The sequence below is a fragment of the Corapipo altera genome, unplaced genomic scaffold, assembly GCF_003945725.1.
Source record: "Corapipo altera isolate COAL_440 unplaced genomic scaffold, ASM394572v1 175, whole genome shotgun sequence".
Taxonomy (NCBI): Eukaryota; Metazoa; Chordata; class Aves; order Passeriformes; family Pipridae; genus Corapipo; species Corapipo altera.
The window spans coordinates 2,665,066-2,683,270 of NW_020884942.1; the positions used below are offsets into that span (position 1 = coordinate 2,665,066).

Consider the following 18,205-nt stretch of genomic DNA (forward strand, 5'->3'; position numbering starts at 1 on the left):
TGCAGACATTAGCAGCCAGTGGCATCACCCTGGACCTTACAGTGGTAAGTACCTCCTCAGTTTGCCCCTCATGTAGTTGGAGCCAGGCAGCAGCTCGTGAGCTTTTGGCTTTCTCCTGGAAGTCTTCTGAGGCATAGCTAGAAAAGCTGGCCTTCCACTGTCTGGGGAAGGTAGTTGTACTTTCAGCATCTTTACTGACAGAAATGTTATTGGGAGTAACTGTAAAGCGATGGTATCTGTTAAAATTCAATTCCTGTGGTCTCTGTGAGATGGCAAAGTGAAACTGAGGTGAAACTGTTCACAGGGAACACTGTGGGCACGTCTGAAAGGGATCCTGAGAGCGTGGCACCTGCATCAGAGTTGATCTACCCTCTGTGCATTTCATAGGGAATGTAGCAAATTAGTGTCATTGGTTCATCCCCTTTTCCCCTTCACGGTGATGGATTGCTTGCTGAATAGTTTGCTGTCCCTTTGAAAAGGTCTGGGAAAAGTCCCATAAGTGACTATGGATTCTGCAGAGCAACAGCTTCCTTTGGAAAGCAGCTGTGCTTTCGGATCAGCAGTGGCTGCAGCTTGAAGTGTGCCTTAGAAGCTGTTCTTGCTGGGGGCTGTGCCTGAGGCAAGCTCCAGGAGTAAGGAATTGGCTGCTGATGGCTCGGAATGCATCGCCCCAACACCTTGCTTGGTGTCTGCTGTGCTCTGCTGTCCTGCTCCTGCAGGTGTGTGACACAGACGTGCAGTGATAAATTGTCCTGCAAAGTTGACTTATCTGAGGGTTATGCTTTACAACAAAAAAAATTTGGGAAAGAACCAATAGACAAAATACATTTTAATTTATTAAATTAAATCCAGTCCATTTGATAAAATACAAGCTTATTATATTACCGGTTTCTTTAAACCTGGGTTGTTTTTGTTTTAAGAAATACAGTGAATTAAGAAGAGAGAATAGACAATTTCTCCTTTTTTTTTCTTTTTTTTTCTTGCTGTTAATAAAGTCCAGGATTGAAACGAACTTAAATTATTTGAACAAAACTGTTAAAAACATTATAAAGAGATTAAACAAGCAGATCAAATTCTTAGAAACATCTAACATGCAAAACTTTTAGTACAGTTTGAATGTTTCAAATTAATCTCCTGAAAAATTAATCTCCTGAAATATTATTTTGGCAAGCACTGGGATTACTGCAGGTTCCTATGGGTCCAAGGATGAGTGTGGGAAGTGCCATCCTGTGTTTGTTCCCACCCAAACACAGCTTACTGCAGGTGTTCCATATTCTGGTGGTTGTGTTCAGTCCTGCTACAGCGAACAGAGATGGCACCATTAAATTCTCACACAATGCAGTGAGAAGATGCTGTCTGCATGTATTCCAAGTACAGTCCACATGCCAACAGTTCAAGAATTGTTCTTATGGGAGTTATCAGCAATGCATACATGTTTGCAGAATCCCCACGTTCATTAAATTTGCCTTAGGCTTCAGCTAGAAGGAAGTTTAAGAAAAAATGCTCCTGTGTTAAAGTCTGTTTCATTACAGTTGAATGAATATCTGATCCCTGTTCAAGTCTGAGGATAGTTTCCCTTCATTCTAGACAACACACGTGTTGCAAACACATAAAGTTTTTTAAATTTTTTTCCCAAAATAATTAGTAAAACCATTAAATAAGCAATAGACTAATTATATTGCATAACTTATTAATAGAAATTGTAAAGTCTTGATGAACAAAGGCTAAAAAAATGGTTTCTTAAAACACGTGTAACTCAGCAAAAGTTAAATGCGCAGCAGTCTAAAAAAATCAGCTTCAGAACAATGACACTTGAAATGGCCTATCTCAGAAATGACAGATGGCTTACATTCTACATTACATTTTTCTTTAAGAAGAGTTTCTAAGTAACATTCGCTTGTGGTTGTTCCTAGCATTAGCATTACCAATATACAGGCAATAATTTAGGAATTTCAAGGCAATATTTTCCACCTTGCATATGCAAAGAGTTAACATTTATTAAAAGTGTAAGCATGTCCTTTTCATTAAAGGATCACAAATTGCTTTAGGTAAAATCCATGTACAATATTTACACTCACCTGAACAACTGTACAAATTACATAAGTATCTTAGATCCTCTGGAGGAGCCTGGTGGGTGCCTGGCTGTGTCCATGTACTTCTCTACAAACCAGCCTGCTATCAGGGCTGTCTCTTGGAGTTCAGCCCCCTCTGGCTCCTGCATCAGCCCTTCAGTTTTGGAAATATCCAGCCTTCCAACTGGAAAGCCCCAAAACACTGCCTGTGCCAGATTTATTTTAGAGTTTAATGACATTGGCTTCCTCCAGCTTCTAAAACAACCCTGGAAGTTCAGACCAGCCCTGTGAAGCTGTGCTTTCTGGTGATGCCATTTGAGGTCCTACTTCCAAAACCCCTCAAGAAAGGGCCAGACTACTCCCTGGTCTTTCTCTGGCCTACTTAGAGGGTGTTGCTAAATAAAACTGGTTTGAGTTTTAATTATCTGTCCCGTTGTGATTGTTTTCCCTCCTACCCTGTGTAGCAATGCATAGGGACATTGCCTGCAATCCTACCTTTGCTGCCCAAAGTCAATCTCCTAATGTGATGCCAGCTGGCATAGTAATGAACCTGCTCCTGTGAAAAACTAGGTCACTCCTCGCAGGGTGTTTTGCCAGTTCTAAACCAAGCGCTTTGCAGTTTGTTGTGTTAACAGAAAGTGTGTGTGCATATCATTAATCACTGGAGCTGCTGTTGATAACACCGGTTCTTTGATCTTAACACTCCTCGTGAAAATTGCATAGTGATACATCTTAACAGAAACGCTGCGTTTAAGCTGCCTGGGAGCGAGGAGGGTCCGGGTTCAAACGTTGAGGATCCGCGATGGCGCTTGGAAAACAGCAGAAGGGTTGGGGGAGAACCTGGTCTTCACCTCTGGGATCTAGTGGGGTGAGGGGAGAGAGAAATGTTAGTGTGACACAGAGTACAACTGTCTAGAGAGTCCGAGAGATCTGGAGTGCTGTGAGGATCTATCTGCTCTCCCTGTAACGTGCCACTACCCAACAAGTGTTATCTCTTGGCTGGGCATTGGTGAGACTGGCCTTGGCGTGCAGGGTGACTCGAGGGCAGGTGCGATGCTGTGCCAATGAGGAGGGACGTAGTTGTAACCCAGCCCTTGGACCTGGAGGTGTGTGGTGTGATGGGGATAACCATGGCTGGGCAGGCCTTGGCTGGAGCCAGCTTCTGCAAGATGAAGAGCTGCCTCTTCACAAAGCCCTGCTGGCAAATACTCTACAAACATCACAACAAATTCACTGCTGGCCTGGTGCTGGACTTTAAGTGAGAGGAATTACAGTGGTGTGTGTCTGGTCCTTAACCTTTTGGAGAATGCCATCTGGGCTTCATCAAAATGTTCCATTGTAATGCTTTATGGGGCTATGATCTATGTCTGATGTGAACAGACCTGGAGTACCCAAAGGTGAACTGGCCATGCCAGGCTGTGAAACTTCAAGGACTCAAATAAGGATGTTGGAAGGAAAGGCAGAGATAAGTTGTTGTTCTCTCTGGTGTCTGTGGAGTCATAATTACATGCAATATGTATCTGTTTTGGTTGTACTGAAGCATGAAGGACACCTGGATGCTTCTGTCATCCTTAATGCTGAAAACCCAAAGGTTTTGAAACAGCAGTGGCCATAGATGTGCATCCAGCCCAGGACTCTGGGTGAATCTGCCCATAAAACATGAAAGGGTGGAAAGCTCTGCTGGGTATGCTGATGGGCACCATCCAAGCAGAGAAAGAAGAGCAAGACCACAGGCAAAGAGAGTACAGGGGAAAAGGGAAAGCTATTGATCTGGTTGTTATTATTTCATTGTTCTGATTTTTCCGTTCCTCTGGGGATGCATCTGACACACTGAGGAACAAATGATATGTCACAAACAGCCTGTGCACAGCTCAGCAGCTGGGGAGAGCCATTCCTCTGTGTAGGCTGTCAGGACAGAATGTAAACCTGACTCTCGCATGTCTGGCAAAGCCAGGGCTTTCAGGCCAGAGGGAAAGTCCAAATGGTCAAGTGTGAACCAGAGACAGTCTGGCTTCTCTTTGAACTGGTGGCTCTTCGGCACCATCTTTGTTCCTGACTACACTTTTCTCATGCAGTCTGTGAGAGAGGCTGTACCCTGGGGCTCCAGGACATGAGACCTTTGCTGCATGGTCCAGACTGCAGTGTCCTGGGCAGCAAGTGTTTGTGTCTGGGATTCCAGTCTTCCTTTCCTTTCCTTGAGAACTGGGATAGGGACTCCAAGGGGTTCATCTAGGACCCTCTCCTTTGCATCCTATCTGCCAAATAGGAAGACACAGTATTTTGACCCCTCTAGGGTCAAAATGAAAAATTAAATTCACAAGCATCAAAATACAAGGTTTAAGGGTTAAATACCCTCTATCCTCATTGCTGCACCTCGGTAAGCAGCCCAGACTATTTAGAGCAAGGAGGAAATTTTGGTGAGGTTTGCAAATTCTGTTTTGCCTGAGGTCACTGTCCCACTTGCAGCAGAACTGGATATACCCATCGTGTGCCTTGTCTCAGCAGTGTGCTGGCAATCCTCTGCGGAGGAGGCACTTGACTGTCTGCTGATTAAACACTTCTTCCTTGTCTCCTCCAAGGCAAAGATTTACTTTTTACGTGTGGCCCTGGAGTAGCTGCTATTACCTCTAACAGCACAGCACACTGTGGCTGGGGAGTTCAGCCCTGGCCCCATCTCTGCTTTCTGAATCACTCAGTGCAGCCTCTGAACCAATTCTGCAGTCGGCTGTGAGGTGCTGCTCTCCTTGGTGGTCTAATGCAAAAAGCAGCTAAACCAGAGCCTTGTCAGTGGGCACTTTCCTTCCTTGTGGGGATGGGGAGTGTGTGGGGCCCTGCTAGGGAAAATGCTGAGTACAGAGAGAATGTTTCCTCGGGGGATTTTCAGTAATATGTATTTCATGAACAAGAAAATTATCTTCACTGGTGTAGAGGGTTGTAGAAACTCACAGGAAAATCCCAAGGAAGTCTCAGAGGCCCAAGAGCTGTGCAGCTTGGCTGCTCACCACAGCTGTGTCCTCCTTGGTGTTGGTAGTGGGGGCACCCTCAGGGAGAGTTTTGTCCTGCCTGGGTGTGTGCTGTTCCCCAGGCAGGGATCTGCAAAGGTTCCCATGCAAACACCTGTGCTCATGGTTGATGTTGGTACCAGAGACTGAATCTCACACTGCAGCCCTAGTGCTGGTGCACACTGACCACTCCAAGGGTGTGCAGAGGGTGTTGATTGCACTTTACACACAGAGAGAGGATGGCACACACACACCTTGTACATAAGGTATCCAGTTGAGGGATTGAATTATGGGTTGAATGATGACCAGTTACAGTATGACATTGTCTAGCACATATCTCTGAAGACAAGGGATGGCCACATTACTTAATGGGCAGTGATGAAAGAGGGGTCAGTGAGGACATGGCTACACACACCACTGCTAAAAAATGAGTAGTTCCTGATGTGTACACTTTGGGCTTTACTCTCATTGACTTTAGGATTTTTAAAAACTGTTAATTACCTTAAAGTCTGCCTTGTAGCTTGTCTCTTGAACAAAATGGTCTTCTGGCATAATGAAGCCTTGTTTTGTCTTTATAGGCTTGGATGGTTTGGCTCCAGTCCATGGGCGATACTCTTGTCTGAAATGAGATTGTCAAGACAGAAGAATCCATAAAACACAATATATTCATTGGGTGCTTCTGCTCAGAGTGGTTGCAAAGCCAGAAGGCAAGGCTGGTTGTAATCAGTTCCTAAGATTGAACTTGTCTAAGGCATACTGAGAATAAAAGAAGTACTGAGTGTAGAGGCCTGCCTCTCTCACAAAGCCCATGATGAAAGGTGCAACAGGGCACAGACTGGGCTAACTGGCTGGCCTGACTTAACTCTCCTTTTATTCCTGCAAAATGTGCTCTCTCCTGACAGTGCTTGCTGCTTCCCTCCTGGATAAGAAAAATTCAAAAAAGACCTTTTGCATGAAGGCCCATTGACCACTTACAATGAAAAACATGTCTAGCTCATTGGCCACTTACTATGTAAAACCCTTTGGTCTGGTGCCTGGCCCTCCCATGTGGAGAGAGTGTGCTGGTGTTCCCTTCCTTGGTTCTGGCTCTCAGTAGGAGCCAGGTTTGCCAATGTGTGCTGTGCTGCACAGCTGTGGCAGCCCAGTCTGAAATGCATCCAAAGGGAGACACCATCTCAGCTGGCAGATGCTTCTGCAGATGATTTTCCTTCGGGGGGCGCAAGTGCTTTAAATCTGCATGGTGATGTCTGAGAAGGCATCACTGCTCCGAGGATTAGTCAGCCAAGTGCCATCAGAGAAACGGGTGCAGAGACTGCACTGAGAAAGGGGCAGACCATGTTTCGAGAGCACCAAAGAACAGCACGGCAGGGTCTGGCTCAGCTTGGCTGCCAGGTCCCTTCTGCAGCCTTTTCCCTGCTTGTCTGTACCCCTTGTCACAGACAGGCCTCACTGATGCCTCTCCATTAGGACTCTCTGAATGCTGCAGTAGCAGCCAGCTGAGCTGGCTCATTTCTCTCAGGAGACAGGAGTCTGCTCTGTTTGTGTACGTATCTCTGGCAACCAACAGGCAGTTTCTGTAGCAAAGGGAGAGGTGACTAACTGAGATGTGACAGTTTTATGTTCATACCCTGGCATGCTTCAATAATATCTGCATTTTACTATCTGCTTATACACAAGATCAAGGGGTAAGACTGAGTCCTTAGTGCCCAGGCTAGGGAAACAGGCTGTGTTTTAATGTGTCCAGTTTAGCTTTGATCACAGCCTTTCTGTTTTTCCTTTTTCCCAAGCATGCTATTTGCTATTTTGATAGTAGATGCAAATTCCCCTTTTAAAAATCTTATTTTAAGGTGCGTGAGTGTGTAGTATTATTTTAGAATGTGTAGTTTGGACATGATCCTTTCAGTATATCACCAAAGTGATATAACCACTGCCTGGTTTATGTTTTATTTCTAATAATACTCAGCCTTAAAATGCTGCTTCATTTCTTTGCTGATTTGTAGATACAGGGTACAACCCTGGACTGTATCTAAACCAGTGAGAAACCAGCATGCTAACAAAATTAATTCCAAAAAATGAAATATCTCTTTCTTGACCAAGTTAGCTGCTGGCAGCAGCCTCCTGCCAGGATGGATGAGTACAGCTGCAGGCACAAGGAAAGGGGCAGGAACCTGCTGCTGGGGCTGACAGCAGATTGTCAGCTTGAGTGAGGGTGGAGCGAGTTCTTAAATCCACTCAGTCAGTAACGGGTATTGCTCTATGGAAGAGCTGCTGTCAGAAAGCAAAGCCAGGCCTCTGTCAGGGCTCTCTATGTCCATTGCAAATCTTGTTTATAATCAGTTTGCTCTCACTGTCCTGAGCAGCCACCTTCTGCCTTCTCTGCACCTTACTGTTCGGGCCTGCTCCGGCAGCAGGTGAGTGCCCACGCAGCTCTCCTGGAGCTGGGAGCACCTTTGCAGAAAGGTGATTTTGGCCAAGTGATGCCCCAAGTGATTTCAGCAGGGAATCCCAGATGTGTGTGAATGTTCAATCTGAGCTCTGCTCTGCTGCACAGCCAGAGGGAGGACACAGAGCTACTGGGCAAAATACCAGCAAAATGGTACAAAACCATCAATTACATCCCAGCAGTTTCTAGGAACTGGAACCTGCCACTCCACATAAAGCCCAATTTCCTCAGGAATGCTGGTGGCATTGATTCCTAACCATTCAACCTCATGCTGACTGGTCTCCTCGCTGCAATAGAGTGTGTCCTCAGCTTCCAATGAATGACTGTGCTGCCTGTCTGTACAGCCAGCTCTGTCACACTGCTTTATAGCAGATCATTTGCTGATTTGGCAGACCCCCAAACACAGCCCTTTTGGATCACAGGATCCTCATTTTGGCTCAAAGCCAAACCATTCTCCTCTCACCCTGGACAGTCAAAACTATTTTTGAGGCACCTACATGCACTAAGGAAATGCTCTGCCTTCAGCCACAGAATCAGAAATGTGAGGGCAGATATCCACAGCAGCATTTCCAATATGGGCTTAGGATTTCCCACTGGGTAAACCCAGGACTCTGAGCCACAGAGAAGGGCTGGGCACAACATAGACAATATATCTCCTCTGGGAGCTGGGGTACTTAAAACAAGAAATTAATATTGTAACCTTTGATACAGAAAGTGCAGCTAACTAAATCTGCTCTGCCCTTCAGCTTGCAGGATACAGGCTCTCATCTCCAGCTGTATAGCCAAGAGTCAGAAGGAACACGAGCCAAATACCAGTTTGGTGACTTGACTAGAAATTGGTCTTGGAATCATGAGTGGAGTTGAAATGCATGAGCTACTCCCAAGCCTGGGGAAGAGGAATGACCTGTTTTTAATGTTGCTTAGTTTAAGATGTCAAATGTCAAGATTAGCGACTGTCTTCCTTCTCCCTTGTACCCTTGTGTGATGTGACATCCAGCTGCTGCTGGGGATGAACATGCAAGACTGTCTGTTGCTGCTGGACATGGTCATCTTCATCCTTCCTGCTGTACCCCTCCTCCTCTCCCTGTCCCTAGACAGCAGCAGTTGTCAGGTTACTTTGGGTCTGCAAGGACCTGCAGTCGAGGGAATGTAGCCTCTAGGCCATAACTCTTACTCTCTTACTGTCCAGGTTCTCTTTAGGTTCTGTTTTGTCCTCCACTATTACAACCTAGAGGTGAGATTTTTGATCTCCATATATAGAAATGATCCAGTGGTACTTCTAAGTACTAAAGCACTGGGGTTGTGAAAGAAAAAGGCCTCCTGAGTAGCATGCAAGATTTAAAACAGTATAGATCAAAAGGAAAGGGCTGCTTTTACTGTACTGCTGTTTCTGTACCTCCGACTCACTCTAGGAAGAATTAAGAAGCGGCTTTTTGCAGGTGGTTGCCCCTTGTGGAACTGCTTTCATCATATAAATCAATGCTTTGTCATTTGTTTCTTAGCTCTTTCTCAAAATTGGTTAACAGAGGCCAAGGAAAGGCATGTTTTTTGTAATGTATGGGGATGTGTCTGGAGGGGAAGGTTTGGATCTGTGCAGTGTGGAGAGGGAAGCTAGTGGCCTGCTGGGACAGTTTGACCCCCATGAGAGTACAGCTAATGTATAGGCTAGAAACAAAAAAAAGCACTGGACTATTAAATTACCAGGGGGTTACAATGAAGCCCAGCTTTGACAAGAGCTGGTGGCTGGGTGCCATCTCCCTCCCCTAGGGAGCAAGACCGGCTAACAGCCCAGGCAGGGGGGAAGCCCCACCATGATTTGCCCTGTGGCCTTGCAAACTTCAGGGCATTTTTTGGGAATGACAGACTTGGGATTGGTCCTTCTGTTCTTTCCAGACACGGTGCTGCTGCAGCTCAAGCTGCTGGGTGCTGCGAACCATGTAGTGACTGGGACTAATTGCTGCCTTCAGCTCTTCCCATTTCATGTGCTCCACAAATGTTTTCTGGCCCTGCAGAGAAAGCTGCCTGCAAAGTCCCTTTTATTTCACTGACCTAGTGAAAAATCTAACCTAGAAATGTTTCTAACTTCACAGAGATGGAGGACTCTTCTGGTGGGCATGGGAAGGCAGAAAATGGAAACACTGACCAGGCTGTTTGCAATGCCGGAGCTGCTGTTTCCATATAGATTTATCTTCAGCATTGATACTATTCCTTTGCCTGATCATACACCACCAATGCCATCACAGTTGTCATTTTAGTACTTCATCTTTATGTCGTAGCTTGCTTTCCGTGATTAATTATCCATGGCAGTTCTGAGCCACTGCATTACAATCCCATTTCTTATTTAAGAAATGGAGAAAAAGGCTCATTCTGTATAGCTGACCATAACTCAAAGCTACGCTGCCTGAGCTAGTCTGTGCTCATTCTTTCAGTGTCTTATTCCTTCTCATACCCAATATGCCAGTGAGAACTGAACAGCACAATGAACATTTCTCCAACTTTCCCTTCAGGAGGAAAGTTGTGTGCACAGCTTGGGAGTCTCTGTTATTTTCTTCTCAAAGTACACACTACTCCAGATGTCTGTTGGGGAAGCCAGACTGGTGTGCAAGGGGTTTGGGCAGAAGGTGTGGGGTGAAATGTCTCCCTGTTTGTGACACAGCTCCTTGCAGGTTCCTGGCAGGGCCATGGAGCTGGTTTGCCCAGGCAGAGCTGTGTGGCCAGTGGTGCTCTCCCAGAGGACAGACTGAGTCTGCTTGTTGGCAAAGACCTCCCTAGGCCAGGGAGGATGCTGTGGCAGCTTCTGGCAAATGGAGGATTGCAAATGTTCCAAGTCATGGTTGCAGTGATGAGAGCTCTGTGTGACGGACAAAGTCAGAAGCCTTCCTGGATAACTGAGCCAATAAACTGCTTCTCCTCTGAGCTGTGGCAGACACTGGTGGGGTGCTGGAGGCCCTTCCAGTCCTTGGACACAGGAGCAGATTGTGCCCATTCTCCTACCAGGCCAAAGAGCCCAGCATGAGGACAGAAGTGGGGGAAAGAAAAGGCGGATGGAGGCTAAAAAACAGAGGGGTAGGGAAAAGACATAGCAGAGAGCTAGAGACCAGCACACAGGAATTATAGAGGAGGAAAGCAGAAGACACCTGGATGAATCCTGTCTCAGCTCTCACCTGCAGAAAGGTCAGGCAGCTCATAACTCACAGGAAAGAAGCAACAGCAAAAGACTGGACGGAAAGGACCAAACAAAACCTTAAGCCTCAAACTGTTGTCTTAGGGTGAGCTTTAGGAGGTTGCTCTGCTCACAAACAGATGCCTAAGGAAGGAGTATTGACAGTGGTCTGATAGGACGGGCAGCTGCTTCCCTCTTATTGGAGCTGTGTGAATGGGGGGGTGTGGGGAGGTCTGAGGGTCTTGACTTCTGTAATTATCCCACTTTTCATTCTTTCCCCTTTTTCTCTAACCTAAGGTTGAGGGTACATTGAGGGGAGGAAGTTCCTCCTACTTTATGCAACAGCTTTGAATCTTCCCCATTTCAGTTCTGCAGCATACTTTGCACAACAGACACCCTCTCTTGAGCCTCTATTCCCAACTCACCTGGCTCTCCCCTCACATGCCTCTGTCCAAGCCCTCCCTTCCCACCCAGGTTATGCAGTGCACAGTGAGCCCCTCTGGCTCCATCCCAATGCCTGCACCAAGTAAGCTTTCTTGTTAAATAGCGTAAAAATCAGGGGCTTCAGTATTAATTTCCCCAAGCAGCAAGACACTTAAGAATGTAAAGATAACTGTAAGCCTTGATTATAAAAGCTTTACTGTTATTATTGAGGATAAGCATGCATTTAAAGATCTTGCTGGATCAAGGATGGAGCTCCTCATACGCAGTACTATTAACCCTGCTGGCTCAGGTGTGTACTTTGATCCCATATTACGGAACACAAGCGCAGGTATTTTCTTTGTTTTCTGCACAGCTGAAATAAGATGCTTTTCATTGTGAAGCAGTCACCACAGGTCACCTTGTTTCTCTGCACAAGCACTACTTGAAGGCAAATGAATAGGAGAGGCAGCCAAGTAAGATGTTCTGTGACTGCATCCATAGCTATGGGGAAAGCATCATTCCCCTTCGTTCTGCAGTGTGGGGTGATGTCTGTTCCACAGTCACAGTGAATGGCACATGTTGAGTCCTCATGCAAGAAGGTGGGAATTCAGTTTGCTGGGGCATCTTCCACCCCACTGTTCCAAAAAATCATTAGCAATGGCACATCAGACACCTTTCCCCCTAATTACCCCAGCTCTTTATGAGGTTTCTTCTCATCAGAACAAAATTGCTTGATCTGTGGGGCCCAGTTTGGTCTGCTTTACTGCTGTGCCTCCCACCTGTGAACAAGTTGGGTGCTCTTGACTCTCCTGCCTGCTCAGAATACCTGTCCTGTGGAAACCCCAACTGCAGAGATCAGGCACTGTGCACGTGTGCAGAAATTTGCAGTCATCCTCCCAGTTCCCTGAGTGCCAATACAAGCAAAGCCAATGGGTGGGGGAAGAACAGGCAAAACAATCCCTCGCAACTCTGGTGCAACATTTTCCTTTACACATTTGAAGTACTTTCCAAAAGCTGGCAGGTTACTAAAGGGAAAACTTTACTCTGAAGCGACCTATAGTGTAGCTGAGCACTGAAGAGGGTTCTCCTCCCAGCAATACCGGCCCTGGTAGGGAGGTCGTGCCTTATCCCTGTTGCCTTGTAACAAGGTAAGAAAATTACATCCAGAGAACAGAGCCAGCTGCAGATACCTGCTGACAGCACCAGCTTCTCTCATCCTCATTAAGAGAGCTAAGTAAAGCACTTCTCTATTTCTAGAATGTCTGCTAAATGCAATCAAGACCTAGTACTACAATTAATTGTGTGCAAGCCAAAAGTACACAGCACCTGCAACTTACTGCTGAAGGGAGAAGTCACTTCCGTGATGCGAAAGGACAAACATTTGGGAAGGTGCAGAGGGGCCACTCAGCACTTTCTTCTGCCTCTTCCAGCGTCAGTAAGGTATAATCTACTGCAACCCTCTGCAGCAGTCCCTGGGATCTTTTCATAGTTGGAGCACATCCCATTTTAGCCTTTCAAGTGCAGCTTGTATCGATCTGCCTCGGCCTGTGTGCCTGAGCACCCACCATGCAGCCCCTTGGGATTTGACTTCATTCAGCCCCTGCAGAACTCCAGCCAAAATCCAGGGACTGGAGGGATCAGGAAGCTGCCCCAAAGATCTGGGGACATAGGGTAATAGTTTGTAGGCCAAGCAGCTGTGCTGTCCTTCCACCTTTTATTCAGAGTTATTATTTCAAAATCAAAAGTCTTTGCTTCCTCAGCGGTACAGGTATTCTTCCACTACCCCCTACCCTTTATCCTGGCCATAGAAAGATGCCCTCGGTCTTGGATATTGATCCCATGGGTTTGTTTTGTGCTGGGAAATGCCAGGTCAGGGTGACTGGCTTAACCATGTACAGACAGTTTTGTACACAGCTGAGTTTCCTTCTGAACTAAAAGCAGCATGCAGAATGAAGTCTCACAGAAGCAGCATGCAGAATGAAGTCTCACAGGAGCAGAGCACTTATGCACAAAAGCACATCAAATGGTGCTGCACATTACAGGGGACTCACCACTACCCTTGGGTGCTTCACAGAAATAAACACAATAGGCCGTTGTAGAACCATGCGGTCAAAATTCCCGCATTAAAAAAAAAACACAACAAAACAAAAAAACCACAGAACCTAAAAAAAGAAAACCTCAACATCTTACAGAGTCAAGCAAGAAAACCACTACTGCCATTAAAAGCATGGAGTGGACCATGTATCAACGCCAACTTTTCTGCATGTCCTGTTCAATGCCCTGCCTTGCCCTCTCTTTTCACACTAAACAAGCCCAGCCAGCTGCTGAGACCTGACAGAGTCACACAGTACAGCTGGAGGCTGCTGACCAGCAGTGTCCACACTGCAGGAGCAGATCCTGCCAGGAAGAGCCTCGTGGTGTGTGCCTGACCTGGCTGGGCACAGAGCTGCTGAAGCACCCGGAGCACAAAGGACTCAAATCACCCATTTCTTGCGAGGGTGGACACAGCTCCCCACACAGAGAGCCCAGTCCTCAGGCCTGGGCTATAGGGATGGGCTGATACTCCTGCAACAGCAGAAAAGGAGGAATCTCCCCAAGGTTCTCCCTAGCAAGAAAATGAGCATCTTATCAAAAATGTGTATGTTTTCCATACCTTTGCTCCTCTATAAGCATCTACCTGCAGAGGTCCTTGCCTGCATGTCTATGCAGGACACTCTCCCTTTTCCCACCCTCCCACATGATGGTGAGACATCATGTGGCTCACCAACGTTCTCCTCAGGACAAAGCTGCCCCTAGTTAGAGAAAACCCCCCTACTCTCCCTCTACCACAGGTGATCTGACTTTCCTTCTGCCTTCTCACCTGTGGGTGGGTGCAGCTTACAAGACATGGGGCAGGTCCCTGTGGCCAGAGCGTAGTAGAGTTGTGTGTGGCCACCAAGGGACAGTTTAATGAACAAGAAGGGTCCTTCTAGTCTTTGTCAGAGAGGAAGATGAAGAAAATCAATCCTTAATGGTGCTGTTCAGCTACTACCTGAAGATAAGTGTTTGCAGACTGCAATGCTGCCTTTGGAAAATAAAATAAGAGAGGACTGAACTGTAATGGTGTTAGTGGAAATGTCCTTGTGGTTGTGAGTGCTCAGCTCACCAAAGGTGGGGGTACTGTGATCACCCCTTCCCAATTCAGACTGTGGCACTGCTCCTGGGGCTTTGCCATGACTGAAGCTACCAAATACAAACCAAGTGCCCCAGGTGTAACTGAAAATGAATAACTCTGCCAAGTACCTGCTTAGTCTTTCTTTAAAAAACAGAGACAAATATAAATGAAAGTAGAATCTTGCAGCCTGTGAAGCTATTGTGAACTTTTCTCCTGCTGCTTGTTGTGACTCCTGTGTGCTCAGTGGTACAGGGACTTCTTAAATGCAATGTTGTTCTAGGTGATAATCCAAAGAAACCATGGGAATTACTGGAATAAGGCAAAAATGGCCTGATTTACATAGTCCCATCTGTATCAGTTGTGTACTGTGTATTCAAACAGCTTAAAGGTTTTACAAGAGAACTTTGTTCTGGTGTGGCTGCCCTGGCTCGTGCCTCCATCCTTGTCCTGCACTCCTCCTCCTTTCAGCAGTGAGGAGTTCCTTAAATAACTTGAAGTCTTACTTTTTGTAAAACTTGATTTGATTTCCATGTTGGTATGTTGTCCCAGCCAGTAATTTGTCGTGTGATCTGTAAACTTCTTGTTCTTTGATAATAGTAGCTGAGAGCCCTGTGTAAGAGCAGAGAAGTCAGAGGGAAGGAAGGTTTGAGAAGTGACTTTGCTGAGCATTCAAACAGCTGTAGGGCAGCTGCAGCTCTAATGCAGGCTAATGCAGCCTTCCTCTGGGGTCAGGCTGAAGAAGCGGGGGGAAGCTTCAACAAAATGGTGGAGATGGATGTGTTTCTGAGACGTGAACCTTGCTAGTCTTGTTCTAGGCAGGTTTCTCTGAAGTAATTCCTGTGCTGCTTTCAAATTGAAGTGTGTTTTGGCTTAAGAATAATAATCACTCTGTGATCGTCCGGGGACATGTGGAAAAGGAGAAAATAGCACACAAATTCAAGCACTGCAGTTATCCTTCCTAAGTCTGCATGTTCACCACACATGGAGCAGGACAGCTGCCTGTGTGAGGAGGAGTGGGATAAGCAATATCCCCCAGGGCTCCCAGTTTGTCTTAAAACCACTGTGATACATAATCTAATGAGTTGCAGTGATGAAGAGAAATGTCTCCTAGGTCATAATAGGTAATACTTGAGAATCTATTGGAATAAAAATAATTACTCTATTAATATATCTCATAGGTATATTAAAATCTGCCAAACATCATTATGAGGAAGCATGTGGTAACAGCATGAAACTGATACAATATTCAACAGCAGCCTTGTAGGAGCTGAAATCCCCTCTCCTCCCATGAGGAGAGTCAGTAAGAACAAGAGTTGAATTTAGGTGCATCCCACCTGACTGTTTGTTTCAGGAAATAAGCATCTGTAATCAGTCATGCTGTTGAGAGAGAAAGGAAGGCATCGATAACATAAGTCACTTAGTAATTTTTAAAGACTGAGACAGGTGGTTCGTGACAGTTTTCTCCATCACCCATTAGATGACATAGGGGATACATCTCGAAAATATCTTCTTCTCTGACTGATCTTTTAAGGCTGTAATTTGGCTCGCCATGAATGTCGCATTCCAGGAGTTTTAAAGGGAAAGCGATGATGGCACCGAGGGATTCGGGGAACGCAGCTCAGTGCGGCTGTTGGGCACGGACGGGTGGCGGGCAGCTCTGGCTGTCGGAGGTGCCGAGTCTCCCGGCAGCGGGTGGGTAGCGCGCTGCTGCGCCAGGGATGCAATCATGGATCCCCCCGGCGTGCTTCCTCCTCTCCCCGAGCGCGGGCCGGGCGGCGGCGCGCCCGGGGACGGTTCCGCTGCCCCGGCACGCATGGGGGCCGCCGGGGCCAGGCACCTGCCCGAGGCACAAGCGACACTTTAAAGGACCGCACTTCCAAAAGCAAAGGCGGCTTCGGCGAGAGGCTGAGGCCGCCGGCGAGGCGGCAGCCCCCGTCCCCCTCCCCTCGGTGGCGGTTCCTCCCGCCGGCATCCCCGCGCTGCGGAGGAGCGTCCCCGCCCGCGGCAGGAGCAGCCCCGGCTCGGGGCGGCCGCCGGGCCCGGTTACCTGTAGGAGGTGGTGTGGCCGCCGTCCGCCTGCGAGCGCGGCCGGAGCTGCTCGGGGCCGTCGATCGCCGTTCTCCCGCCGCCGCCGGGCAGGGCGCAGGCGGCGCGTCCCGGGGCGGGCTGGGGGGCGGCCCCGTCCCTCCCGCCGCCGCTACTGGCGCTGACCCAGGGGAAGGCGTCCCTCCTCGGGAGGGGCCACGCTCTGAAGTCCTGCCGGTACTGGGTCTCCGCCGCGAAGGGCTCTCCGGCGGCGGCCGCCCGGCCCTTCCTGCGGCCGCTCGGCTTCCCGGCGGCGGAATCCCGCGGGCGGCGCGCCGGGGCAGGCGGGCGAGCGCTGCCCCGCGAGGGGGGCCCGCCGCGCTGGGGCAGCCCGTCCTCCTGCTCCTCGATGTCCGAGTAGTTGTGGATGGTGAGCGGCACAGAGAGGTCGGACTTGTCCAGCTGGCTCCAGAAGCGGGCCAGGCAGCACACCCGGCTGATGCAGGGCCAGGCCATGGCCGCGGCCGCAGCCCCCGCCTCGCCCGCAGCGACGCCCGCGGCTCCGGCGCCCGCAACCGGCCGCGCTCCCGGCTTCAGCCCTCATCGGCGGCAGCCCCTCCTCCCGCCGCCCCCTTCCCCGGTAACGACACCCCCTCGCCGGGATTACGGCCCGCACACGTGACCCGGCTGCCGGTGGGAGCCCCGTGCAGCGGCGGGGGAGGGAACGCGGCCGGGACCGGACCCCGCGCCCCCGGGGGGACCCGCTCTGCCCCTGCGCCGCCGAGTGCCGCTGTCTGTGCCGCTGCTTCGGGAGCCGCTCTGCGCCCGGGAGCGCTCTGTGTCACGGGCACCGGCCAGGCGAGGAGCGCTGCTCCGCTGTAGATGGTTGGTGCTGCTCAGTTATACCCTCGAGGGGTATAATCGTCACCACTCATGATTAGAGAAAGCGTTTGTATACGAAACCCGGCGTTTAAAAAATAAGTGATCTGGATGAAAAACAGCAGCCTTGCAGTGTTAGTTTCCAATAGCTGCGTGCAAAACCGCACCTCTCTTAATCTCCCTCCCTCCATTTACATTAACAGTTTAACCACTTCACTTTTAAAATACCTCCTATTGACCAAAATCCAAGCATCTATTATGTATCCTAATACAGAGCCCACGTCCTTTACTGTTTGCCAGAGACTGCAAATTACAGCTTTCCTTTTGTACATTCAGGTTCAAAACCAAACAGTCCTGGCACAAAACAGTGAAACTGACGGAATTACATCGGGGATAAGCTGGGCTTTTGAAATTTTATGTCTTATGTAATAAGTGGCTACGGGCCATAATGCTCCTCCACAATTTCCCATTCAGTGTGTTATTACAGAGGAAGCTGAATCTCCCAGAGAGTCATCAAACTATGAAATATAAGGCTTTAGAAGTGAAGAATGCAGATAAACTGAGATCCCTCCTGTTAGAAAATCATCTACTCTAGTTACGGGTGATTATCTGATAAGATAGGTGTAATGGCTTTAAACTGGAAGATTAGATTAGATATCAAGACATTCTTCCCTGTGAGGGTGGTGAGGCACTGGCAACAGGTTGCCCAGAAGATCTATGGCTGTTCCATCCCTGGAAACATTCAGCGTTGGATGCGGCTTTGAGCAACCTGGTCTAGTGGAAGGTTCCCTGCCCATTGTAGGGGTGTTGGAACTAGACTGTCTTTAAGGTCCCTTCCAACCCAACCCAAACATTCTATTCTACGAAGCGTTATTAAGAAAATAATTATGCAGTGGAACTTGAGAAGGTTAAGATCTACTGCTTTGTTTCAGCTGAGCAGTACTGTATCTGTAGTGTATTAGCACCTCAGTTCAGATTTGCACTTGCTTCTGGCAGGGAGAAAGGGTAGAAATGTGGGTATGGGCTGGGGCAGAACCTCTCCTT

At 48.1% G+C, this 18,205-nt stretch overlaps 2 protein-coding genes across 2 annotated transcripts in view; one reads left to right on the forward strand and one right to left on the reverse strand.

Annotated features, from left to right (window-relative positions):
- YEATS2 (YEATS domain containing 2) overlaps positions 1 to 18,205 on the forward strand; it is a 68,510-nt gene that overhangs the window by 49,749 nt on the left and 556 nt on the right. The gene's annotated exons all lie outside the window — the stretch shown is intronic.
- MAP6D1 (MAP6 domain containing 1) lies at positions 817 to 16,814 on the reverse strand. The gene is made up of 3 exons (XM_027662001.1): positions 16,305 to 16,814; positions 5,576 to 5,693; positions 817 to 2,932 (listed from the first exon to the last, which is right to left on the reverse strand). The coding sequence occupies exons 1-3, from the start codon at positions 16,796 to 16,798 to the stop codon at positions 2,855 to 2,857; spliced, it is 690 nt and encodes a 229-aa protein (XP_027517802.1). The 5' UTR covers positions 16,799 to 16,814; the 3' UTR covers positions 817 to 2,854.